Source organism: Oreochromis niloticus, linkage group LG10, assembly GCF_001858045.2.
Source record: "Oreochromis niloticus isolate F11D_XX linkage group LG10, O_niloticus_UMD_NMBU, whole genome shotgun sequence".
Lineage (NCBI taxonomy): Eukaryota > Metazoa > Chordata > Actinopteri > Cichliformes > Cichlidae > Oreochromis > Oreochromis niloticus.
Genome location: NC_031975.2, coordinates 11094166 through 11117335, shown reverse-complemented (window position 1 = coordinate 11117335; position 23170 = coordinate 11094166). Strand labels below are relative to the sequence as shown.

The window sequence follows — 23170 nt, the reverse complement described above, 5'->3', positions numbered from 1 at the left end:
TCTAATTCTAGTTAGAGAATATCCCAGCTATCACTGGGTGACAGGCAGGGGGCACCCTGCAGAGGTCGCCTGTCACAGTGCAACTACAGAGAGACAGACAACCGCCTATTCATGCTCAGGTTTACCCCTATGGCCAATTTGGAATTGCCAATTAATCTCACATGTCTAGACTGTGGGAGGAAGTCAGTATACCCAGTGAGAACCCATGCAGGCGCCAGGAGAACATGTAGACTCCACACAGAAAAGCCCCAGCTATCTAGCAGACTCAAACTCGACCATGAGGCAACCGTCTTACCTACTGTACCACCATGCCAAAACCCATCTAATCCTTCAGTCCTAATGATTTTAACTCTTTAAGCTAAGTAAACCGCAGCACAAGGTCATTTCGACTGTTGTAAACGGTCCGTGAGCCAAATACAGCCAAATTTGATCTTAAGTGAGCCAAACCACCGAAACATTTAACTACACATGAATTAGTAAACTTAACTAGACATTAATTCCCTGATACATGAATATCCAATTTAATTCAAATGTATATATTTGTCGCCAGTTCACAACAACAGTCATCCCGAGGTCTTTTATATGAAAATATAATATAAAGTAATACAAGAAAAACACGTGCCATTTCAATTTCAAGAAATATTGCCATAGTAAATGAAAGAAATCTCTCTGTTTGGGCTTAAATTAGAAGAAATAAATATGTAAATTTACTTCTTTTTTTTTGGTAGCACACTGACTAGACAGTCCTCTCATTCAAAAACATTAAAAACAAACATAAAGGACATATTATTTTTGTTGACTGACTGAAAATGTTTTATTTATTTATTAATTAATTAAGTTAGCTTGTTTTGTTAGTGTGGGCCAATTGTAAAAATGTTGGCGTAACATAAATAGTCATGGGCAAGGTATTTATCAGTAGGAAAAGCTGTAAAACTCTAAAATTTACGCCCTGCTTAACTGTTTCCAAAGCTGATCAGTGGGCTGTATTGGAGTTGTTTGACACCCCCGGTCTAGACCAGCAAAATTTTGGAGAATTTTCTTTTCTTTCAAGTTAAAATTAGAAAGAATAGCTCTTAAAATAACCAAAAGTTACATTTATTTTTCTCATTATACAGAAAAATCTAAATACATTTCTTCCCTAAAACATACCTACAAGCTATAGATCCATTAAGGCCACTGTAGTAAAGGAAGGTAGTTATGCAATGATACCCATCATAGAAACACAATTTGTATGAGGCAGCCATGCTCCAATTAAGATAGAAATCATATTATTTTCTAATCCTGCACACAGTTTGCAGTGTTTCGTATCTGCCTGTCTTTATCTTAAAACTTGCAGTCTTGCCCGACTCATCAACTACGTCACAGCCTTCCCCTCTTACTCGATCACTTAATGCATATACTCATCACGCTTCCAGCCCTCCATCTGTAACCAGAAAGCACTCCAGGCCCAAAAAGCCCCACAAGAATTTCTTAGAATTATTTCAAGTGTGACTCATAAAATGTGAGTCACACCCTTCTTCAGTGACATTTTCAGTCAGCAAACTTTTTAAAGATCTTTGTTACTGTAATATTTCATGTTGTAGTAATATACCAAAAACTATTAGTACAGCTGCTGCTTCGGCAATTTCTCTCTTTTCTTCATAATTTTAAATTAATATCTGAAACAAAGTAACATCTGCTGTGCTGTCAGAATATTGGCTGTTTGTGAGTCAGGCACTCGATCCCACTGCTCTGAATGGTCAGTCCATTAAATTTTCAGTATAGATCTGTATGAAAAGCTTAAACAAATTACATATTTTGTTCATTCTCGGATGAAAAGATCAAATCTGGCACAAAACAGACATTAAGAATGAGCCCCTTTTCTTGCCAGGAACCAGTTTGCACAAGATAACCGCTTAAATGATGTTTATAGGGCTGTGTGCAAATACGTGACATGCATAAATGCAAAAGCAATGCGCATTTATATTTGGTGTTCAGGTAAAAACAGGCACTCACAACTTCCTTCTGCATTCAGTGGCACGATCTATCTTAAACTCTGGTAGGCTGACAAAGCCCTCCGCCTTCTCATCCTGAGATAAGCAAACAGAGAGTCAATTCAAAGTTCAGCTTGAAGAATGAAGTCTAAAACGTATCAATTACTCTTTTATGGGAACGATCATATTCACCTCCTCATTCATGTACCAATACAGACACGTGTCTTTCAGGATGAACCAGTACTTCTTCCACTTCTGCGAAAAATAGGTTTTAGCGTCTTTCTTTTTCCACAGCCAGCCCTGACAGTCGCCCTGACCCAAGTCCCTGCAGGAAATCCGCCGTTTGCTGATTGAAGTGAGAGGACTTCCAGCTGCAGGCACCAGCAGGGGAGCAGAACAGAGGAGGGGGCTCAGAAAACTCTACTTATGAAGCACCTGCTTATATAAGGATTTGAGTACAAGTGAGCACGCATGTAAAATTCAATCCCAGAAAAATGATCCTACCTTTACCCTTTTTCTTTGATCTTGAAAGCAATGAGGATCGTTCAAACACCTGCGAAATTAAAACAAAACACATGACGGCATGAAATAAATCCCAGTGTGGATTCTGACAAAGAATGATTTCACTTTTTGTGGACAGGACAGACTAACGTGATACAAGGATGCAGAGTCAGAGCTAGACGTGGACCGGGAGACTTCCATCTGAAGGGCAGGGACGAGTGTGTAATGGGTCGGGCTGGCTCCTCGCTCGGTCTTCCTCCTGTTCTGACTCAGGCTGCGACCCAGGAGAAAGTCTTCGCGTGAGGTCTTGTCTTCGCTCTCAAAATGCATCAGAGAATTCTCTGCAGGGACACAACAAAGGCAGACTATTGTACACATCACAACAACCCAAAACGGCTTTTTTTCCCCTTAAATCCTAACAACACGCTCTTACTCACGTCAATAAACACCGAACCGTCTGCTGCCTATCGGCAAGACTTTGGTTCAAGACTTTCCACTAAAATATGTGAAAAGTGTTAAAACATCTACCGAGGAAGCCGTTGTCAGGCAGGAAGCCCTCAAAACTTCCAAATACTGCCTCTTGTAGATAAATATAGCTCCATCACTTTTTCTGAAAAGCCCAAAGGAGCAACATATCAGCAGCATCCTCAGAGGAAACAAACACATCACTCAAGTCGTTGTTTGAGGCTGAAATAAAGCAATTCAGTCTCCTCCCACTCCATTTACCACCTAGCTCAACAGTCACCAGCAAAATGGGAAAATCTTAGGAAAATATATTTATACAGTTGCCAAAGCAACAGCGTACTTTTTATATCCAAACTCGGAGGCACGGCGAAGCTGAGAGGGAAAAAGAAACAGAGAGAGGGATGAAGAGGGGGGAGAGCTGTGATAGATAATGAACATATGGAGGAGATACAGGCAGGAGCTGATATCCAGCATGTTATCAGTTTTGACAGGCCAGCTCATCCTTCTACTTTTTGGCTGGGAGATCTGAGAGGGTGAGGATATTATGAGATCTCCTCCCACTCACCTCAGCTCCCTCTGTCCCTTTCTTCCTCCCTTTCTTTTTCTCTCTTTCCCACTGCCTCCCACTCACCTCTCCTGCTCTCTCTCTTCAGCTTGGCCAGGTCTTCGTTGTCTCCCACCCAGTTGTATTCCACTGGCATTGATATGGGCCTTAGCCTCCCTAGAGCAAGGAGGCACAGGGAACGGCAATATTACACAGCCTGCCCCCCCACACAGACACACACGCACATACACACACACACAAATCAAAAACACCTAGAAACATTAAGACGTCACATCTGCACGGCTTTGAATTCTTGGCTCCCACGATTACAGCGGTGAATCCTCGGATGAGGCAGAGGTCTTACCGTAGGTGGGCGTGCTCCCCCTGCGGACTGATGCACCCTCTTGGTTCTGGTCGTACTCGTAACAGTACAGTATAGTATCCTCCTCCACCAGAGGAAATCGCCTTCGACACTCCTGATCCAAGTAGGAGTTTGGTGACTCAGATCCCTCGGCGACATGGACATCTGATTGAGGATCATCATCCGGCAGGCTTCCCTTGTCATCTCTTCAGTAACAGAAAGCAGGAAGTCATTTTATTGTCAGGGTTTGGAATAAGATCAGAGAGAAGACGTTGTTCTGCTCCGAGCCCATCTGTCCCCATTAGAGATATATATTTTTGTATATACTTAGATTTCTTTGGGCTAAATAATTTCCACTGCCAATGTACTTTAGTTTTCATCAAACATTACTCAAACAGGAGTATATTCAGCTGCAGATTCCTACACATTTTGTGCTCTAGTTTTTATGGTATTTGGTAGTGTTTACGCAATTACACGTGTATTAAGTCAAACAAAGCACAGCGCAGGGAAAATAATCAGGGAAATAGCAGCAGGGAAAAATAAGGAGCGCATCTCGCCGTGCAACACCTTTTTTTTCTCGACAGCAGCGGTCAATTTATTATCAGTTTTGAGGGTTTTAATGGTACAAGTCCAGGTATTTTAATGGTATTTATTCATGATTTAAAATTCATAACACATATTGTTGTAGTTATATTCCCTTTCTTTAAACCAGTTACAAATACAGTGATCGCTAACATGAGATTTCTAACATGCATCCACCGAAGACTTAATAATACAAACTTCATATATTTAGCTCGATAATGCTCACCAGCCTGATTTGGCATTTGGGGATCTCCAAAGTAAGTAAGATTCATCCTCTTGGGACAATACACTCAGTAAAACATTACACAGCAACAAAAATCTCTGGGTAAACAATACTAATCGTGTAGCGTTATTAGTTATTATCTTTAGTCACGTGTTGGAGCTGACCCTGGGAAATCAAAGCTTTCAAGCATCAGTCAAAAATTCCCGATTTATCTTTGACTCTCAGAGGAGAGCGTTTCTTTTTCCACAGAACACGATGCACTGTGTTTGTTGTTTGCATATGAGAGAAGCTGAAATTTGAGGAGGAACTAATTATTACTCATGTCACCAGCCGAGCCTTTCAATATGTGACATGGCTCCGTTCTTGTGGGAACTTTGTGACAAGAGTGTGGGAGAAGCACCTGCAGCCACTGTGAGGTGCAACAAGCTGTCTGCATGTTCAGAAGTTTCACTGTAAAGCTTATCCAAATGTTGTGCATCATATTTGCTACCAAACAAAAAGGAAAACAAAGATTCTCACTGTCTCATTTTCTCTCTTACTCCCACTCACTCCTGCAGAGTTTATCCAAACAGCAGAGGGTACAGCTAATGAGCTAGGCTAGATATTGTAGTAGAAAACTCAGACTGATATCATTCAATAGCAATGAATACAGCAAACTAACCTATTTGGAATGACTAATCAGGTGAATTTCATTGCATGGCATCATTTACTCTTTTTATGTAGTTACAAGTTGTCAAAAAAGTGGCAAAGTGGCAAGAAATGGGTGAAATTAGGCTGAAAATTTCTGATAAATCAACTGATGGGTAAAATTTAAATCATCAAACAATTTTCTTGGGGAAACCTAACATTTTGTCAGCCAACACATGGCTTTGACTTAATGCATTAAGACATGTAGACATAGTCAAGATAGTGCACTGAAGGTCCAACCAAGCATCGGAAATTATTTATGTGACTTTAAACGTGGCAGGCTGTTTGGTGCCACACAGAATGATCTGAGAATTTCAGAAACTGCTGATCTGCTGGGATTTGGTACAGAAAAAAGAAAATATCAAGGAGCACCACTTCTCTGTGTGAAAATGCCATATTGATGTCAGAGGCCAGAGGAAAATGACCAGTCTGCATCGAGCCAATAGCAACTTTTTTTTTTTTTTTAAAACAAAGTATGCGAAAGAGGTCAATCAAACCCTGAAGTAGACAGGCAACAGCAGAAGACAAAACATGGCGCCACTGCCAATCAGCTAAGAACAGGAAACTGAAGCTACGATTCACACAGCCTCGCCAAAATTGGATAAGACTTGGAAAAACATTGGATGCTCTGATGAGTCTCAGTTTCTGCTGCAACACTCAGTTAGTAGGGTCAGACCTCACATGAAAGCATGGAACCATGCTATAGTTCAAGCTACTGCTGGTGGTGTAATGGTGTGGGACATATTTTCTTAGCACACTTAGTGCCAACTGAGCCTCATTTAAACACCATAGACTACCTGAGTATTGTTGCTCACCATGATTCTGATGGATGCTTTAAGCAGGATACCACCCAATCACAATCCCACCCATCACAAAGCTCAAATCATCTCAAACTGGTTTGCTGAACATGACAACGACTTGACTGTACTAAATGGATTCCACAGTTAACAGATCTCAGGCCAATAGAGCATGTTTGGGTTGTGATGAAACGGGAAGATTCAAATTATGGACGTGCAGCTGATTTGCAGTTTGCAACAACTGTGTGATATTATCCAGTTAATATGGACCAAAATCTCTGAGGAACATTTCCAGCACCTTGTTGAATCCATGCTATGAAGAATTAACGCAGTTCTGAAGGCACAAACGGGTCCAATCTGGCACCAGCAAGGTGTAATTAATAAGTGAGTGTTTGTTTTACATTTAACATTTAGCAAAATATAAACTGTGCATTACTTTTTGTTCTTTTTTTGCATATTTTTCATCATTTTTCACCTCTATCTTTCACATCTTTTAAAACAGACTCCCCTCCTCTCACTGCCATTGTTGATACAACGGTACACCTTCACTCAATAAGATAACATGACTGTGTCGTACATAATGTGCACATAAAAACACTGCCCTGTAGTTACACCAAGAGTGAAAACTCTGGTAGGAAACCTTTTTCAAAGCAAGCAAAGTTTTCTGTGTTTTACATCTGTGTTCACCTGGGGGTGTAGGGCTCTGCTGGAGGAGGGGGAATGTAGAGGTCCTGCAGGGCGCAGCTACTCCTCCTGGACGGAGTGCTTAAAGTGCTGGTTGGCGTAGCGACACTGCTGCTGGGGCTCTGAGGGAAGATTGGCTGTGTGTAAGCGAGTGTATGTGTATGTGTGAGCATGTGTGAAAGACAGAGAAAAAGGCAGACAGAGAGAAAGAGCGAGAGAAACAGTTACAGGGACCGACACAATGAAAATTTGGAGCTCACAGCAGTTCAGTCAGTCAGTTCGGGAGCGTTCGCTCTGTTCAGACTGTGCAGCTGAGCATCTCAACCATGAAATGAGCTGTGTACTGTACGTTTCTGATGCTCTAGTTCTAACTGGTGCACAGAGGAAGAGAGGCTGGCGTGCGGTCTAGTCATCCCTCTTAGTCAGGTCAAGGAGGATCTGGCCGTAGCCTACTTTGTTTGTTAAGTACAGTAGACCGTTTTCTAAAGAAAACATGTCTTTGTGTTTAAGCACCACAATGTAAAATAACTTTGCTGAATGTATTGTCAGAATAAGAATATGCAACATCATCAGCTTAACTTGAATAGTTGGAGAAATGTAATCCAATCACAAGAAATCATCGACTTCCAAAAAAAAAGCTTTTTTAACAATAGAATACTAATAAGACATTACTCAAACTATGCTGCACAAACTCACAGCTGACCAATAGCTGAGATGTAACACTGAGTGGTCTGTGTGCTCCATCATAAGACCATTATATGAGTCACCGCGCAATGTTCTTTTCAGTAACTTAGCAGAATACCTTGACATTTTTAATTTTAGTCACAGCTCAGATCAGAAAACACCATAGTCTCTGGTTGGCTTTTTTTTTTGCCCCTGAAAAATGCCAGCGACATAGCGGATTCGATTTAGGTGGAGAAGAAGAATGTGAGGACGTGAAGGGGGAGGAGGCTGAGCAGCACTGCGCTTCAGGGCCTCAGGGGGAGAAAACATTTTCTCTGGAATGGGACTCAAAGAAAGGCTGGACTACTTTAATACACGTCCCTCTCATTTCCACCCATTCTGGCGCAGGCACACGGTCCTAATATTGTAATTGGTTTGGCTGAAGTAGGACAACAGATGCCACTTAGGGCTGAAATGTCAAAATCTGAATGGATGATGCTGGACTCTTCCATCAGTTAGTCAAAAGAAGAGTGTTTGAGATTTGTAAGGTGCATTACAAACATGTAATAATTGGTAAAAATGGTGTTAAAGTCGAAACTCGTGATCACAAACTGGGTGGAGTCAGGTGGATTAATTTGGACGCTACTGTACAAGCAGATTCATGCTACACATTTTATATTCTGCCCATTTTAGGGTGATCGCGGTTTTTGGTGTTTAGCTTTATACGTTTATTTTCACCACAGGCACAGAGATGAACACGAGCGAACAACATCAACAGCCACACAGAGACATGAATGAAAGATATATCTGTGGCGCATGAAGGCAGTCATCATACCTGCAGAGCTAATGGTTTCCATCTCATGTTTTTCAGCAGAGCAGGGGTTGACGTGAGCGTGCTCTGGGGGCGTTTCTTCAGCGTCAGGGTGACACCTGCAGGATCTCCACGCAACAAGTTCACCAGATTTTTCAGCTGCCAGCCCACCTAGTGCACAAGAATAGCTCGATAAGGGTTTCCTCAACCCACACGGGCATTTTAACTGCAGAAATAACGAGAAATATTGCCTAGACTAAATAAACAGGGAGTGTTTTGTTTCTGTTGTTTTTTTGCCATATGAATGAATCAGTAAAGTTTACCTTTGAATATTTGAGAATATGACTGTCATCATGTAATCAGTTTTTTACTATTACACAGACATTTTCGCATAACTAGCTGATGGACTGTTAAGCTATTACATTTTTAAAAATTCACCTTCATCTACCAGATACTCATGCTGCAGCATCTGTCTCTGTACACTCACATATGTAGCGATCATTATAGAATTTAATAGGTGGGCTCTAAAGTTTGTTATCTGAACAATATTGAAATATGGTTGTAATGTATCCTTAAGTTCCACAGTTATGCTCCTGAATAATAACCAGAAGAGTTTTTACAGAAAAACTTGACTAAATTTGACATTTGTCCATTACTTTATTACTTTATCATTCAATACTATTAGACATTTATGTGAAAATTGTAACAATTTTTGAGTTTTTGGTACAAGCAGAAAATCAATGATACTAGCCGCTCACCCGGGTCAAGATTCATGACAATTAACAGGTTAAAATGCCTGTAAAAAGGACAAAGGTGACATTAATCTTGAGAAGAGTGTGGGTGAAGACCCATTAGGTGATCATTGTGTGTAAGTTTGTTTAAATTCTGACCAATACTTTAGGAGGAGGCGTGAGTCTTATGAGCTGTGGTTGGACAAATGGATGGGCTATCAGTGGACACCTTACCATGGCATAAGCTCATTGGTTCTTGAGCCAGATGAGCTTAAAAAGCATGTTTTTAAAAAACATGCTATAAATGAACAGCTGGACCAAACCTGAACAAATTTCTTCAAAACATTCCTGAGACAGTCTGATCATGAAAAGGGGAAGGATGCGGGCTTAAAACATAATGCCTTCAGTGATGCTATCACCAGAGAGGAGGCATAAGAAGCTGCTATTTCAGTTTAACAATGCCACATTTAGTCTTCTTATTAACTGTCTGTATTTCAGGTAGTTTCCATTCACGATTTGAAGTCATTTTCTTTATGCCTAATCTTTTTTTCTTTTTTTTTTGAAGTTCAGTTCACCAGAAAATGTGAGCTGTTTTATTCGAGGTGCTGTTACTTTGTTATTTTGGTAATGCACATGGATCCTGATGGTTGACAACTGTAGCACAGCCTGCAGCCCTCTGAGGTTCATGTTGATGATGATGTTTAATGCAAAGCTGGATGCCTCAGGGCATCTTGCACGCCTCCTGCCATGTTGTGGTACAGCCTGATGTTGTGTGTTGTGAACAGCTGCATGCCATGTAAATACTCTTTAACCCAGTTTTAATGATATTTGGCACGAATAGCAACCCGCCCAGAGAAACACTCTCTGCTGCTGAACCAAATATGCCAGGTCCAGTTTGGGGAGGAAAATAAAAAATTCTCCCGCTCGGTCGACCGCAGTGAATTTTCAGTATGTCTTGTGTATTTCAAGCACCCTGAAGAACCAGACATTTTTCAGTCTCTGACCTGGCAATCACTTTGTTCCTTGCCAAGTAATTTTTCACCTTTACAGCCACTACACAGAAATTCTTCACAGAAAGTGCATTAAAGACATAGACTGCATGAACAGGCAGACAGACACTTTGCTTTTATTCTTTATTCTATGGTAGAATTTTGGTAGGAATTTTGGTAGGATTTACTGCTTTTTAAAGCAGTAAATCCCTGATTTTCAGCTTTTTAAGCTGTTTACTTGGTAAAGAAATGTTGTACTTTAAAGTGTTTCTTATACAACATCAAGTCATTGGTTTCTTCCTTTTGTTACATCTCACTTTGGAAATTCAGATAAAACTCATAAGCGTTAAAATGTACCATTGTGTATGTGATATTTTATGCATTTGAAGCTTTTTTCTTTTAATGGCCATTCCTGCACCAGAGTTTATCACTGTTGTCAAGAGTTATTTACTTCTGTGTGCACAACACCACCAAAATAACCTACAAATTAGCAAACCCTTAGGTCTTTCTACATGTTTTCAAGTTAATCACAAGGCAGAGCATTTTTTTCTTCATTCGTTTCCTTTGATGTAACTCATTTGCTTTAGCTGCCATTTCTACATCCACTTCCTATGAAAAACGATGCTCAGATCCAGTGAACTCTTGTCTGTGTCTTTTTGCTGGAGTACTCCCTGCTGCCTTAATTATAAATCCCTCAACTATTTATAACATGCCTGTGTTTTTTCACTTGGTGGTGTTTTTGTCCTTGAGTATTAAGATATTTAACAACTTTTCTTTATGACTTGTTATCTCATTTTCCTGTAAGAAGAGATGGTGGCAGTAATCTGGGCCATCACAGACAAATCTAGTTCAATGCAGTTTCTCTAAACCCTCAAAGGAACGTTTGTGAACAATCAGCCGTAATTAAGTTGCTCTACACTCTGTGCCATAATAAATTAAATGCATTAACAATGTTTAAGCTGGTTTAAGCAATGTTTATGAGTAACAGTGGAGTTTTAGCTCAGCATGTAACTCTACTGCAGTAATGTATTGCCTACTTAGGCTGCTGCAAGAGTCCATCCTCTGTTTGAGAACACCTATTACTCAGTCCTACCCCACATACTAATATCGTGCAACATAATCATAATCATGTTGTTTAGAAAGAGCTGAGAATGTCTTGCAAATCAGTCTGCAAAAGCACTCATATCATTTATACTATAAATCAAGGGCCTATCTCATTTAGCTGTTTCTGTGTTGGGCTTATGTAATGCTAATATTTACATTACTATGACAGGCTAAAATAGCTTCCGTAGAAGTTTTGTTTGAATACATTGCATTTTCCTTTGGTGCCCCATGAGGAGCATGACTCTGACTGACGCATGCTTCGGTAAAATGAAAATCAACTCTGCATTTCCACTTTTTTCTCCAAAACATGGCTGCATTCAGTGGGTGACTTGACTGACTGAAATGAATCTGACTTGAGCTGTGTAATTATCATAAATCTCGCTGTTGCACACACAAGTAGCAATTATTTTAAACAAAGGGTGCTATATTTAAATTCCGCTCTACGGAAAAGTGAAAGTTGAAAGTTTTTTCCCTTTCATTTCTGCTCATCACGCTGTGTACGCTGCAGAAACAGACATTTTGTGCAGTTATGCCTCTCACTGACAGAAACAATGGCAATTACTTTGGCTGATAAGTGCTCATGCTGAATCTGGGGACAGCTGAGAACAATTTGAGGTCAAAAAACCATGTATTGAAATAAGAAGAATGAACAGCAACATCCCCACTTTGAGCCTGGATAATACACTTTATTATTTCCATTTCCCATCTGCTTTTCAGTTCTTTTCTGCTATCTATTAAAAAAAAAAAAGAAGGCTAAAATTTGGTAGTCGCATTCAGGTGCATCGCAATTCGCAAGAATGGTCTAATTATCAAGAAAAACAATGTGTGTGTGCCACTGGTTTTTAGGAATGAAAACAGAACTCGCGCTAACAAAAGGTACCTTTTTGAAGCAGGTACCTCTTGATCTGCTTTTAACAGAAAATCCAACTGACCCCATGATGGCCCTCAAAAACTACTACAAGAGACACTACAGCCAGTATCCTAGACAATAACAGTTGAGCTGCAGTGGCTCATAAAAGCACTGAACCGCAGGAGTGTATAAAACAACAACATGCATTCATAATTTCTTTATGTACAAAAAATGTCAAAATTAAACAAACATTTGCATAAATAATCTGCAAATGCAATGCAAATAACATGCAAATTCAAATAACACCAATTTTCTTATAAAAACAATATAATAATAAGGCAGAGAAAGAAAAAAGCATGACCATACCACTGTCTGATGATTGACCTGAATGACTTCATCTCCAGCATGGATTTTCTTGCAGCGGTCAGCCAGTGACTGATGGAAAAACAGAGAGACCGAGTCATTAAAAGCAGCTCTGATTCAAGTAAAGTATAAATAGTGAATGAACAGTGAGGCGAAACTCTGCAAAGGTGAGCAGAAAGACATTTGCACTTACTCCCTCTGTGGTGCCGGTGATCACATGCAAACCATCATATGTTGATTTGATGTACATGCCCTGTGGGAATATAGCAGATATGTAAATGGCTACCTTTTAAAGCACAGCATTAGGAGTCGGCATCATCTGCACCTCAGCTCAGCCCCGCAGTCATTTGCAGTACAGACTACTCCATATTTGCAAATCTCCATTTGTTTTAATCTGCTTGCGGTGCAAAACTGGTAGAAAATCTGGGTTTTTTACTCAGTGAAAGCCTGAGAAGGAAAGTGCTTTTATACACATCTCAATTTGTCTCAGTAGTCTTAAATAACTAGAGGAAAGTCATAAAATATCACATGAGTGCACTTTCTTTAAATGCACAGAACACTCTGCAAACTTATGTCATGTAACGAGTCCCTCGCAAGCAGATTCAATCAAAAATAAATGATTGTTTATCTGCAAATACTTGTAGTCTGGTGCTGCAAATAGAAAAAAAAACCTTCAAGGCTTTCACTAAAAGGGGTCAAAAGTACAAGACAAACAAACACACAACTATTTACACACAGATATGCAAGAAAATACATGCATATCTGTGTGACACACACACACACCGAGTCACACGCAGAAACGTAGAAGCAGCATGCCAGTCTTCAAGATGAGTGGAAGAGGTTTATTTTTAGGCTACTTGACCCACTGTTGTGTTCAGGTTTCACTGAACGGATGAAAGAACTTCCATGCCCAATGCTAGCGTTTGTGTGTGGGGGGTGGGGCTTTCACTGTGGCCCCAAGCAAGGAGCTTGTGCCCGAGTGTAGGTCAGTGCAAAGATGGAGTCCAACAAAGGGGAGTGTTTATATACAGTGCAAGAAAAAAAGTATTCTCTGCTTCTAAACAGTTACATACAATTCCTAAAAGTAAGTGCTAACAGTTGCTGTATTCTATTTGCTTGCATTTCACTCATCTGAATATGGCCAGTATGTTGTTTTTATGTCACATTTTACCCACTGACTCACATGCCCACCAGCTCAGCAAAACCTAGTTTGGGGTCAGCTAATGTGAGTTCCATTATCGTGCTGAAAAGCAGCACGCAAGGTTTACAATCCACAATCCATATTTCAGATGTTCTGTTTGCTTTGAAATGCAATTTTGGTAATTCCCAGAAACCTTGACATGACAGTATCATCCCCAAGTTGAAATTCTAGAGATAGATATAACAAAAAAGAAGTAATCAAAAGAAAAACTGTATGCATACTTCTTGATGGCTCTACAGGTATGTACAGATAACCAAATATATATATAGCTGTAGTCTGGCTTGACCAAGCCTTTAAAGAAAATAGCCTGTGTATTCACATCATGCTTCAAAAAGTAAGTGTGTGCTGTTCCATTAGAAAACTGTATTTATAAAAACTTTAACTGGAAAATCAGGCAAAGTTAGTACTGGGCTTGAGCAGAAATATGTTTGCAGTGAGTAAGAGAAACGCTGCGAGAGAATTTGCACATGCCATATTTGTAAAAAACAAAATACTCTGTCATGCTGTTTAATCGTCATTAGTACGATTTACATTAGTAAGTTTTGTACTTTACTTTTTTGGCTTTTCCCTGTGTTCATCAAACCTGAAAAACAATTTAACATCTTGATATTTTAAGTATATTTCAAGTTTGTGAAAAGTATATTGAAATATTTGTTATGTGTATTTGTTATGTACGCCTTGTTACGTATAGTGAAGTACAAGGTGTGTATGCCTGGGATTACTGTGTGATAAATGACTGACTCCTAAAAAATACCTACAAATTTAATTATTAGTAATTAGCTATGTGGCTATATAGTCTACACAAAATGTGTAATTTATTTATCAAAAACTAAACTATTTTTTTCAAACTAAGAACAAAATAAGAATTTATTACGTACTAATTATTACTTTATAATAAAGCAGCATGCATGTTTCTGCTGTGTTTCTGAAGCTACACCAAAAAAATCCGTTAAAAAAGTTCTTTCAAATCTAGACTAAAGCCAGTAATTAGTGCATCTGTTCATGGTTTTTCATAAGTGTAGAAAAAGTGAGATAAAAAAGTCTGAGCTGGATAATTAAAACTGAACCCCTTTCCCCCAAACTGGTGTGATTCTGAGAGTCTGAGGGAGGGTCACTCTTACCAAGCCTTCAGTGGATTTTATGTTGGCGAGCTGCACAACCTCCAAATGTGCAGACTGGGACACCATGGGATCCGAGGAGAGAGAGATAATTTGGTCGCACACTTCAGACAGTGTTTTACACTGCGGAGGACACGTTAGGGATAAACACAATCTTCAGGGCTGCACATATTAGTTTAATTAGTTCTTTGATAGAACAAAGTTTCAAACTCACCACATTCAGGATCTTGTTTTCTGTTTCATACACAGAGCAGTCCTGAGGAATATTCAGAAAGCACTGTTACCTCAAGAGAATTTGTCAAAATGAAGTTATTATTGGCATTTCTGCTGTAGGTGGATATAAGCAAAAACCGAGCAGCTTGGCACCTATAACCCCCAACACTCCCACACAGGCAGGCACAAACACAAAACAAATGAATCACCAATGCGGAGGCACATCTTTCCCTCTCTCTTTCTCTCTGCCAGTCTTCCTCTCTCTCAGCCTTCAATTATTTTCCCTTTTGCCCTCTTTCACTCTCACTTTTAATGTTTTCCCACTTTAATTTTTCTCTTAACTCTATATAAACATTATATTCCACAGAGACCAACCTAAAACCTGTACAGTTCTCTTAGTTTTAACTGATCTTTAGGAGCTCTACATGACTGACAGACCCAGATACAATAAAATGAAACTGCAGTTTATGATAAGCGTCTATCATTTCTATCACTTTAGAATATATTTTTAGGTGACTCTTTGAGGTGGCTCTAATTAGGATGCCGCTTTACATGAAAGCATATCTGACAGATGAGAAACAAGTTGTGAAGTAGTCACGTCCAGTTTCAGCTTCTCATTATCACTGACAGCTGCAAATTCTAAAAGTAATAAACAGCAGGATGTACCGAAAGGGGAAAAAAGTGTGCAAACGTATGTCTGCTTTAGGGTTTAGAAAGATTTGAAATTTATGCAGAGAATGAAGTAAAATGTTTGAGATTTCATCTTAAAAATCATAAGCACATATACTGAAGAACAAGGTATTTTTCCAATTCTGCTGTTATACTTTAATATGGATCAGCTTCCTTTTTTCTGACAGAGGCTTTGTGATGATCCCAAGTTTGCTCTGTACAGTATGAAGCAATACATTACAACAGGATACGATACAATAAATCATTTCATATTTCTTACCTGTTGTACAATTGTAGTGAGCTCAAGACATAGCTGGATTACATTGTTTCTGGTCACAGAGTAATCTGCCACTGCTGCAAATGGAGATCTGAAAAAGAAAGAGCACCTGGAATGAACCATTAGATCATTCTTCCTTTGAGACTCAGTCACTGGTAAATTGTACATATTTTTTTTACCAGCATTTCTCCCTTTACATTTGAGGATTCTTCACATTTCTGTCTATGTTAGTCTGTTTTAGGGTTTTTTTTAGAATGTGACGTCTGTAACGCTTTTAACACATTTAACAATATTCACATTTCTCCTAAGGCCAAGAGCAGCTGACGTAGAGCAGAGATTATTAGTTGCTGTTCTGCTTTTTCCAAATAACCTCACAACTGCGTCCTATCCACAATCAACAAATGCAGCTTCGACTCCCACATTTCTATTTGTATAATTTGGTCAACAATTAAGCATTTTCAAACATGAAATGAAACACGGATTAGTGAATTTTAATTGGGATGAATGCTGTAAATCATGTCAGCTATAATGGGGGAAAGGCACAGCAAATCACTTTGTTATTTTTGCTGAACGTTGTCAGCTTTGAACTTCCAAATTCATCAAACACAAACAGACACAAACACACAGACTGGCACAATCCCACAGGGAAGCAAGGATAAAGAGACATATAAATAGACTTTCTCAGTGTCTTTTTGGCCACCCTGTCAAAATCTCCTTATATAAGTCTTTTACTCATCTTTTCTTGTCAAATGATTGGTCATGGACATTACACAGAAAAACAAAACCAGTCTGTATCTGTTAAAAAACAAATCCCAAAATCAGACTACAAGTACCAATGCATGTAAACAGGACTGTCTCATTCCTTTTTGACGTCAGTGTTATATATTTGATTTGGTGTGTTATTTTCAACCAACGTAATAAAAAATGTTAAATTAATTAAAATTATTATTATATCTTTTTGCCTGCAAAAGCAATTTGCACTGTTGTAAGTTTGCATCTAAGAGGAATCTAAGGAAAAGTATGCAAGAATATACCAAAATATGCCCAGTATGCATATAAATATGTGTCCATGTGAACCTGTATTCGTGTGTGTGTGTGTACTTGTAAATGGGACCAGTTGGGAACCTGTATCTGAATCTACACAGCTCTGTGGGGCCCTTTTTCACAGTGTGTGTCCACATGTTTACACATGACTTACCAAATGTTTAAATTCATCTTTTTGCAAATCTCACCTGTCAAGCCACGCCAAAAGGCTTTTGGCAGCAGCAATGAGGTCCACCACTGAAGTTAGAAAGTCGTTGGGCAGCTTGCGGGTGGCTCGGCCGTCATAATGGCCACTGCGCCGCCTGCCTGTGATGAAGTTCTGCAGGTTCTTGGCAGATGCGTTAAGCTTATGAGACAGTGTCTTGAGATTCTCAGTCTCCAGCCCATAATTCTAGAAGGGAGAGGAAAGTAAATTCATGGTGTTTGACCAGTTTGTCAGTGTTTGTTTTCACTGTGACACATTCCAAGAATATCTCCAGCCTGGAGATAGAAACCAATTGTTCTCTGATGGCACTTTATGAATAGGAATACTACAGCCGACCAGCCCACCACGATCCACAACAGAAAGGCTCCACATATGATGAAAATGTGTGAAACCAGCTGTCACTTTGCACGCCTGAGCATCGTTGAGCGCTCATTACACTTTGCGGCTAACTGCACGTGCAGGCCTATGGGCATCTATCATGTCATGGGTTTCTTGGGAGGGGAGAGCGCAGCAGGAGGGCCACTAATCATATTTAATACAGCAGTGCCTGAGAGACTTAAAACTAAATCCCAGTTACGTAAGAAGCTTTAGGGCTGAAGCAGGGCCCCCTGAGCAGCGATGCAGGATGAGTGGACTTTAGATTCAGATTGCATCTGTGACCTTAGTCTGGTAATCTCCACCCAGTTTTTCTATGGATCTCAAGAGTTAACACAGACCCATGTCCAACTTTATTGCATCTTGTCTCTGTTATTTCTGCTTCTCATTTACCATCTTTTACTTTTATATTCCTGCAGTCTAACTTTCTTTGGTTCAAAAACAGAAAATTGGAATTAAATACTGGAATTATATGTGCAAGTGAATATAAAAAAACTCAAAATTATTAGGAGAGAAAATTATTTAGCTGGATGCTAAAGGTGAATGACACACCTTACAAAAAGACTACATTTTAATTGCCTTTAGTGGTAAACTGGAAAGCATGGCCAGAGTAAGTATTCTCAATTAGATGCAAAGCATTTATATGATTCACCCTTAGACACCTGAGCCACTTTGCATCCAATCCAACACCAAATATTCCTTGGTGTAGCTCCTGTTATACAAAATGAGAATTTTCTAAACCCCAAAATAATCGCTTCAAACTGCTTAACAGTATTTGTCCCTTATTTCAAACAATCAAACAGTTATTTTATAAATAATCTACGAGTAAGTAAGAGAGTAAAACACAATAATAAATTACTTCATCAATCAAATCATGTTTTCCAGAGTAAATAAATTGTAACATTTTTACAGCAAATTTTAAGCACCAATATGGACACTTTTAGTAAGTAGGGTCTAAAAATATGTGCACATTGACTGACAAAAGAGAACATTTGGGAACAGCTATCCTGTGAAAAACTCCATTTAAGAAAAAAATGTTCCTTAAATGAAGCAAAGCCTCCAAGCTAGTTCAGAAAGACAGCTCAAGCTGCTCTGCGTCACTCTCCTTGCGTCATATACCAAACATACCTTCCTAATCTGGTGATCTATTTAAGCTACATAACTTCCCATCTCTCCGTCTGACATGCTAGTGCTGCTGCCGGATCGCCTTCTGTTTTTCCCCCTTTACGCTCCAGGGATATATTTGCTCATGAGTCCCCAGTTTTATATGTAACATATTTGCACACAGAGACCAGAATCTGCTTCCAGTTCATTTTTTAGTCTGCAGCATGCTTCTGATGATTGTAGTATATATTAGTTCATTTTAATTCCGTTCATTTGGCCCCTACAAGACTGACCACAGGTCTAAATGTTACATTCTCGTGTTAGAAACAAGTCGACGTCTCTACTCTGTATGCAGTAACATCCAGAATGAATGTTATAAGGAGAATAAATATTATGCTCCAGCTACTCCAGCTGCACATTAGCCAAATCAGCAGAACAGCAATCTATCATGCTGACACTCACAAAACTTGTGTTTTGGGGAACTAAGAGTAGAAATCCCTTCGAGATGAAGCAGTAATCCATGTCAACACTAACGACAGTTGTAAGATTTGCCTGTGGAAGATCTTTTGGCCAGATTAGTAACTCTGGTAGATTTGCTGTGATGTTTAAAAATTGGGGCCTAAAGCAATCCTATCTACATCCACTTATTCCTGGAATGACTGATTTCGTTAACTGACAGACTTTGGAGTGATAACAATGTAGAAATTGCATCATTACCAAATATATCAACTGCTTACTGAAAAATATCTTTATTCTGTAACTTGTTATCTTCACTGAGTTGTTAAATGATTTCACAGAGCTGCAGAGGTGCCAAATGTTCGACAGAAACTTCATCCGACAGCACTGACTTTCCAAAGTGACAGTAGAAAGTAGTGGGAAGATGGTGTGGGAAGCTTGGACTCACCAGAGCACAGAGTAAGTCCACAGCCTCCAGTATCAGCTCCTGGTGGCCAATTCTGGACACTCCCAAATCTTCCAGCTCCTGGTGGGTGATACGCAGCAGCTGCTCCCCCCCTACTTTCTCCTTCTCAAAGGTCTTGATGTACTGCTGCAGGCAGTCATCCAGCCCTTGGGGGAACACAAAGGACAACAAGAAAACTTTCAGCACAGCTCAAAAGCATGAATTTTTATTTGCAGGCTGCATCAGATTTTCAGATTTCTTGTGAAACCACTGTTTGCATTATGCATTCTAACAGGACTTGATATCACTTGCTTTGCCAGAATATGTGCTGTAAATCTGTAAAGTGTGAGCACAGGTTGTATTTTGTTGTGTGCGAGTGTGAAGCAGTCTGTGTCAAGACAAGAAATCTGACACACTCCCCCTCGTCAACAGTTCTGAGCTGCATTTTCAGCTTCAAACCAGAAAGCGCTTTCAGCTAGAAAGAGGCTATGTAGGTGTGCTCGAGTTGTTTTACATATTCAGCTACTGCAGCAGGTGTGAAATCTTTTGGAGAAACAGTTGATGAAGTGCAGCAGACGAAAACAAACTAAGTGATTCTGCATCTTCTGTCTGCGTCAACCAGTTTTACACCCTGAAATGTATGACTAGAAACTGTTTTCTAAAAAGTATATACACAGGGTAAATCAAAAACGTACAAAAAAACAAAACAAAGTCTGTTACCAAAGCATCACAGGAAAATCCTTCAAAAAATACCTCAAGCCGTGATGAGGGGGCCGAGCAGTTCAGTAGGTGATAAGGGGGCCGAACAGTCCCCATGGCAACTTCTTTTGATCATGTTAAAAGCATGGCTGTGAGCTCTGATTGGAAAAATGTGTTTTTGCTTATTGCACATCCCCAGTGGTAATTTTTCTTCACGAACAACCAAAGAAAGGACTGCAAAGTCCATACACCTGTTCTGAAGAAAATACATGCTGCCACTGCCTTACGATCTTACAGTTAGGTTGACAAGTCTCATAATTATTTTTAAGGCTAATAATTCAAGAGATATCTGCTTATTGGAGTCCCAAATAATGGTAAAAGCCACAAATTTGCAAACATGCCCTGGAGTCCACGTACCATGCTTGGTTTTGGTTTTGATTGATCAAAGCATTGAGGAGGACCTCACTTCCAGTTTATCGGTTTAGCTAAAAAATTATGCTAGTACTTTTGAAAAGTTAAACTAAAACACTAGGCTTGATCTGAAGATCATCTTTGCCAGTTTTTGCACAGACTGTTTTAAGTCTGTCACATTTTTTGTGATAATCTAATATGGCAGCGTGTCCCCAGAGTGCGATTTGAACTTGAAAGGTTGATCTGAGGACTTGATCATATGGTTGAATGGTTAGGAGAGGAGTGCATAAAAGCAACTCTAACTTTAACCCACTGGTCCTCGAGGTGTTAGCATTAAACATTGAAAAGAATCAGGAGACTGCTGCAGTTATTGATGGCGTGTCTCTGTAATGCATGAAAGTATTTACTTCAGAAGCTGCACTCAGTCCCGATGATGTAAATTATGTTGCAAATCGAGCATGCAGAATCATGTTGCATAAACTAAACCACAATTTGATTTATTTTCTATATGAAATTTGATTTGATAATTGATGTTTCTGCCTCAGGCTTCCTAGAAACTCATTTACTCATTTATGTTTTATTCACTTTCAGATCAAGCAAACACATTAATAAGCTGAAAACTAATTCGAGTGAGCTACAAGGGAGCAGCTTTTGTACTGCTTTTCCTATACATTTAATCTTCTCAGGCCCTATTTCTCCCTTTTCACTCTCTTTCTCTCTAACACACACAAGGTTAGTTCTTTCCTCGTCTTGTCTTTTTATTGCAGTGGACCAATCATATACATGTGTCTCAGTGCTAAGCTTCAACCCCATCAAGCATTCAGATCAGGTTTAGCTGGCAGCTAAACGATCGAGAGGAAACATAGGGAGTTTCATGGTTTTGCATAACATTTAAAGGCTTAACTAATGAGCCTCTTTACCAAGTTAATTGAGACTCATCATGTCAATGAAGTATTCCCCATGTTGCCATAGAAACCACAAAGCAGGTTTTTTGGCAGGGGTTCTCGCTGACCGTGGGCTAACATAAAGAAATAAGAAAAGGGAGAGCATGATAGTTTGCAAAAAGTGACTACATGCTAGCATGAGATATTGAGCTGATGAAGTTAACAGCTACTTTAATTGTTGCCGACTCCCAACAATTAAAGTAATGACATTATAAAGCATCTAGTGGATAGGTACTGTATAAATGATTTTTACTATAAATAAAAGGGGAACATGGCACAAAATGGCACTAATATTCTCTATTCTCTATTTTTCCTTTGAAATCTGCCATTTTTTGTTTCATATTTTGCTGAAAGCCTCATGCAAAAGAACAATGCGCAATAGAAATCCCTTTTTGGTAGAATGGAAAGACATCTCAGCCACATCAATTTTCCTGTCTCTTGCATGTCAGAGTCAGATTATCAGGCACGCCGAGGAGAAATTAAAAGCACAGCGCTGACACATTATGATCTCCATTCTAGATAATCCACTGGCATTGTAAGGAGAGAGAGCTCTTTAGGGCGGTTAAGCATTGTTATTATGGATCTGTGTTGATCTGACTTGTCATTGATCACTGTCGTCGTCTGTGTTAGACAAGAAGACAGTGAGAGTTTGCACTGAAAGATAAAAACTGATATGCCTCGCAAGACAACAAATATGTTCATGCGCAGATAATCCTATGACTGGGTTAGGTTTATACTTCAAAAGCACCCAGACAGTACAAAGTGCAACACTGCAATGAAATGCACATATTTTATGTGTTTGCACTGATACCCTTCACCTAGTAAGAACCAATTTCCAGTCAAGCTGGAATTCTTTTCGCTTTTGTGATGAGGATCTATTCTTTAAAGCAGCTTGGGAATAAAGCGTCTAGCTCACACAAAACACTAACAGGGGGTGGAGAGTGGGACTGTGGGAAGGTCACGGGGTGCCCCTATTTGGCCTCCTGTGACATCACGGAGCGGGTATGGTAATAATGGAACCTGTGAATGCTAACGACAAAACGCTGCCAGTCCTCCGGGTTCGATAATGGATGTGAGACAAGAATGAAACCCCCTCCACCCCATCGTTTCCTCTGTTTCAGTGTCTCTCCGTGCCACTCGCTCCCTCACTTTAAATTACCATTACTGGGCTCTAGGCACAAGAACTGTCTCTGCTCCACTTGTCAGATGTGGGACACTGAAGAGTCCTCTCTCGTTTCCAATCTCCACTCCTTGCTCTTTACATACCTCACTTGTGCCACCAGCGTATTTACAGATCATCTTGGATCTCATTTAAAACTATTGCGGACATTGAATTTCAGCCCATCTCCGCGTCTAATCATCCCTGTGTGTCTCTATAAATAAAACTGCACATGGATCTTGTTTCCTTTCTGAGCAAGCATCCACTCCTAAACAGCCTTTTTATAAGGCCACATCAGATTGAGGTACAATCTGTAATACACAACTCATACTAAGAACCGTCTGATCCTTGCAATCATGACATATCTGAGCCAGCAGAAAAGGCCTACAGGCTTAGAATAATAATGTTCGCTTGTGTGTATGTGCATATGTGTGTGTGTGTGTGTGTGTGTGTGTTGAGGCGGTAAAGATGCAGGCCTATGGATGTGTATGTTTCATCTGAAACAGGCCATTGCCTGACACG

General features: G+C 39.7%; 1 protein-coding gene across 5 annotated transcripts in view; it reads right to left on the bottom strand.

Annotated features, from left to right (window-relative positions):
- Positions 1 to 23170, bottom strand: part of LOC100707937 (connector enhancer of kinase suppressor of ras 2) — a 32154-nt gene that overhangs the window by 7171 nt on the left and 1813 nt on the right. The window contains exons 2-16 of one of the 5 annotated variants that reach the window (XM_005472023.4): positions 19439 to 19602; positions 17039 to 17241; positions 15810 to 15915; positions 14862 to 14903; positions 14651 to 14770; positions 12522 to 12581; positions 12332 to 12400; positions 8316 to 8462; positions 6821 to 6954; positions 3848 to 4050; positions 3571 to 3660; positions 2625 to 2815; positions 2478 to 2526; positions 2166 to 2344; positions 1996 to 2069 (exon numbers count right to left, since the gene is read on the bottom strand). In XM_005472023.4, coding sequence (XP_005472080.1) covers positions 1996 to 2069; positions 2166 to 2344; positions 2478 to 2526; positions 2625 to 2815; positions 3571 to 3660; positions 3848 to 4050; positions 6821 to 6954; positions 8316 to 8462; positions 12332 to 12400; positions 12522 to 12581; positions 14651 to 14770; positions 14862 to 14903; positions 15810 to 15915; positions 17039 to 17241; positions 19439 to 19602 — 1831 coding nt within the window. The remainder of the gene's footprint in view (positions 1 to 1995; positions 2070 to 2165; positions 2345 to 2477; positions 2527 to 2624; positions 2816 to 3570; positions 3661 to 3847; positions 4051 to 6820; positions 6955 to 8315; positions 8463 to 12331; positions 12401 to 12521; positions 12582 to 14650; positions 14771 to 14861; positions 14904 to 15809; positions 15916 to 17038; positions 17242 to 19438; positions 19603 to 23170) is intronic. The other 4 variants (XM_005472024.4, XM_005472025.4, XM_005472026.4 and 1 more) reach the window with 4 other exon arrangements.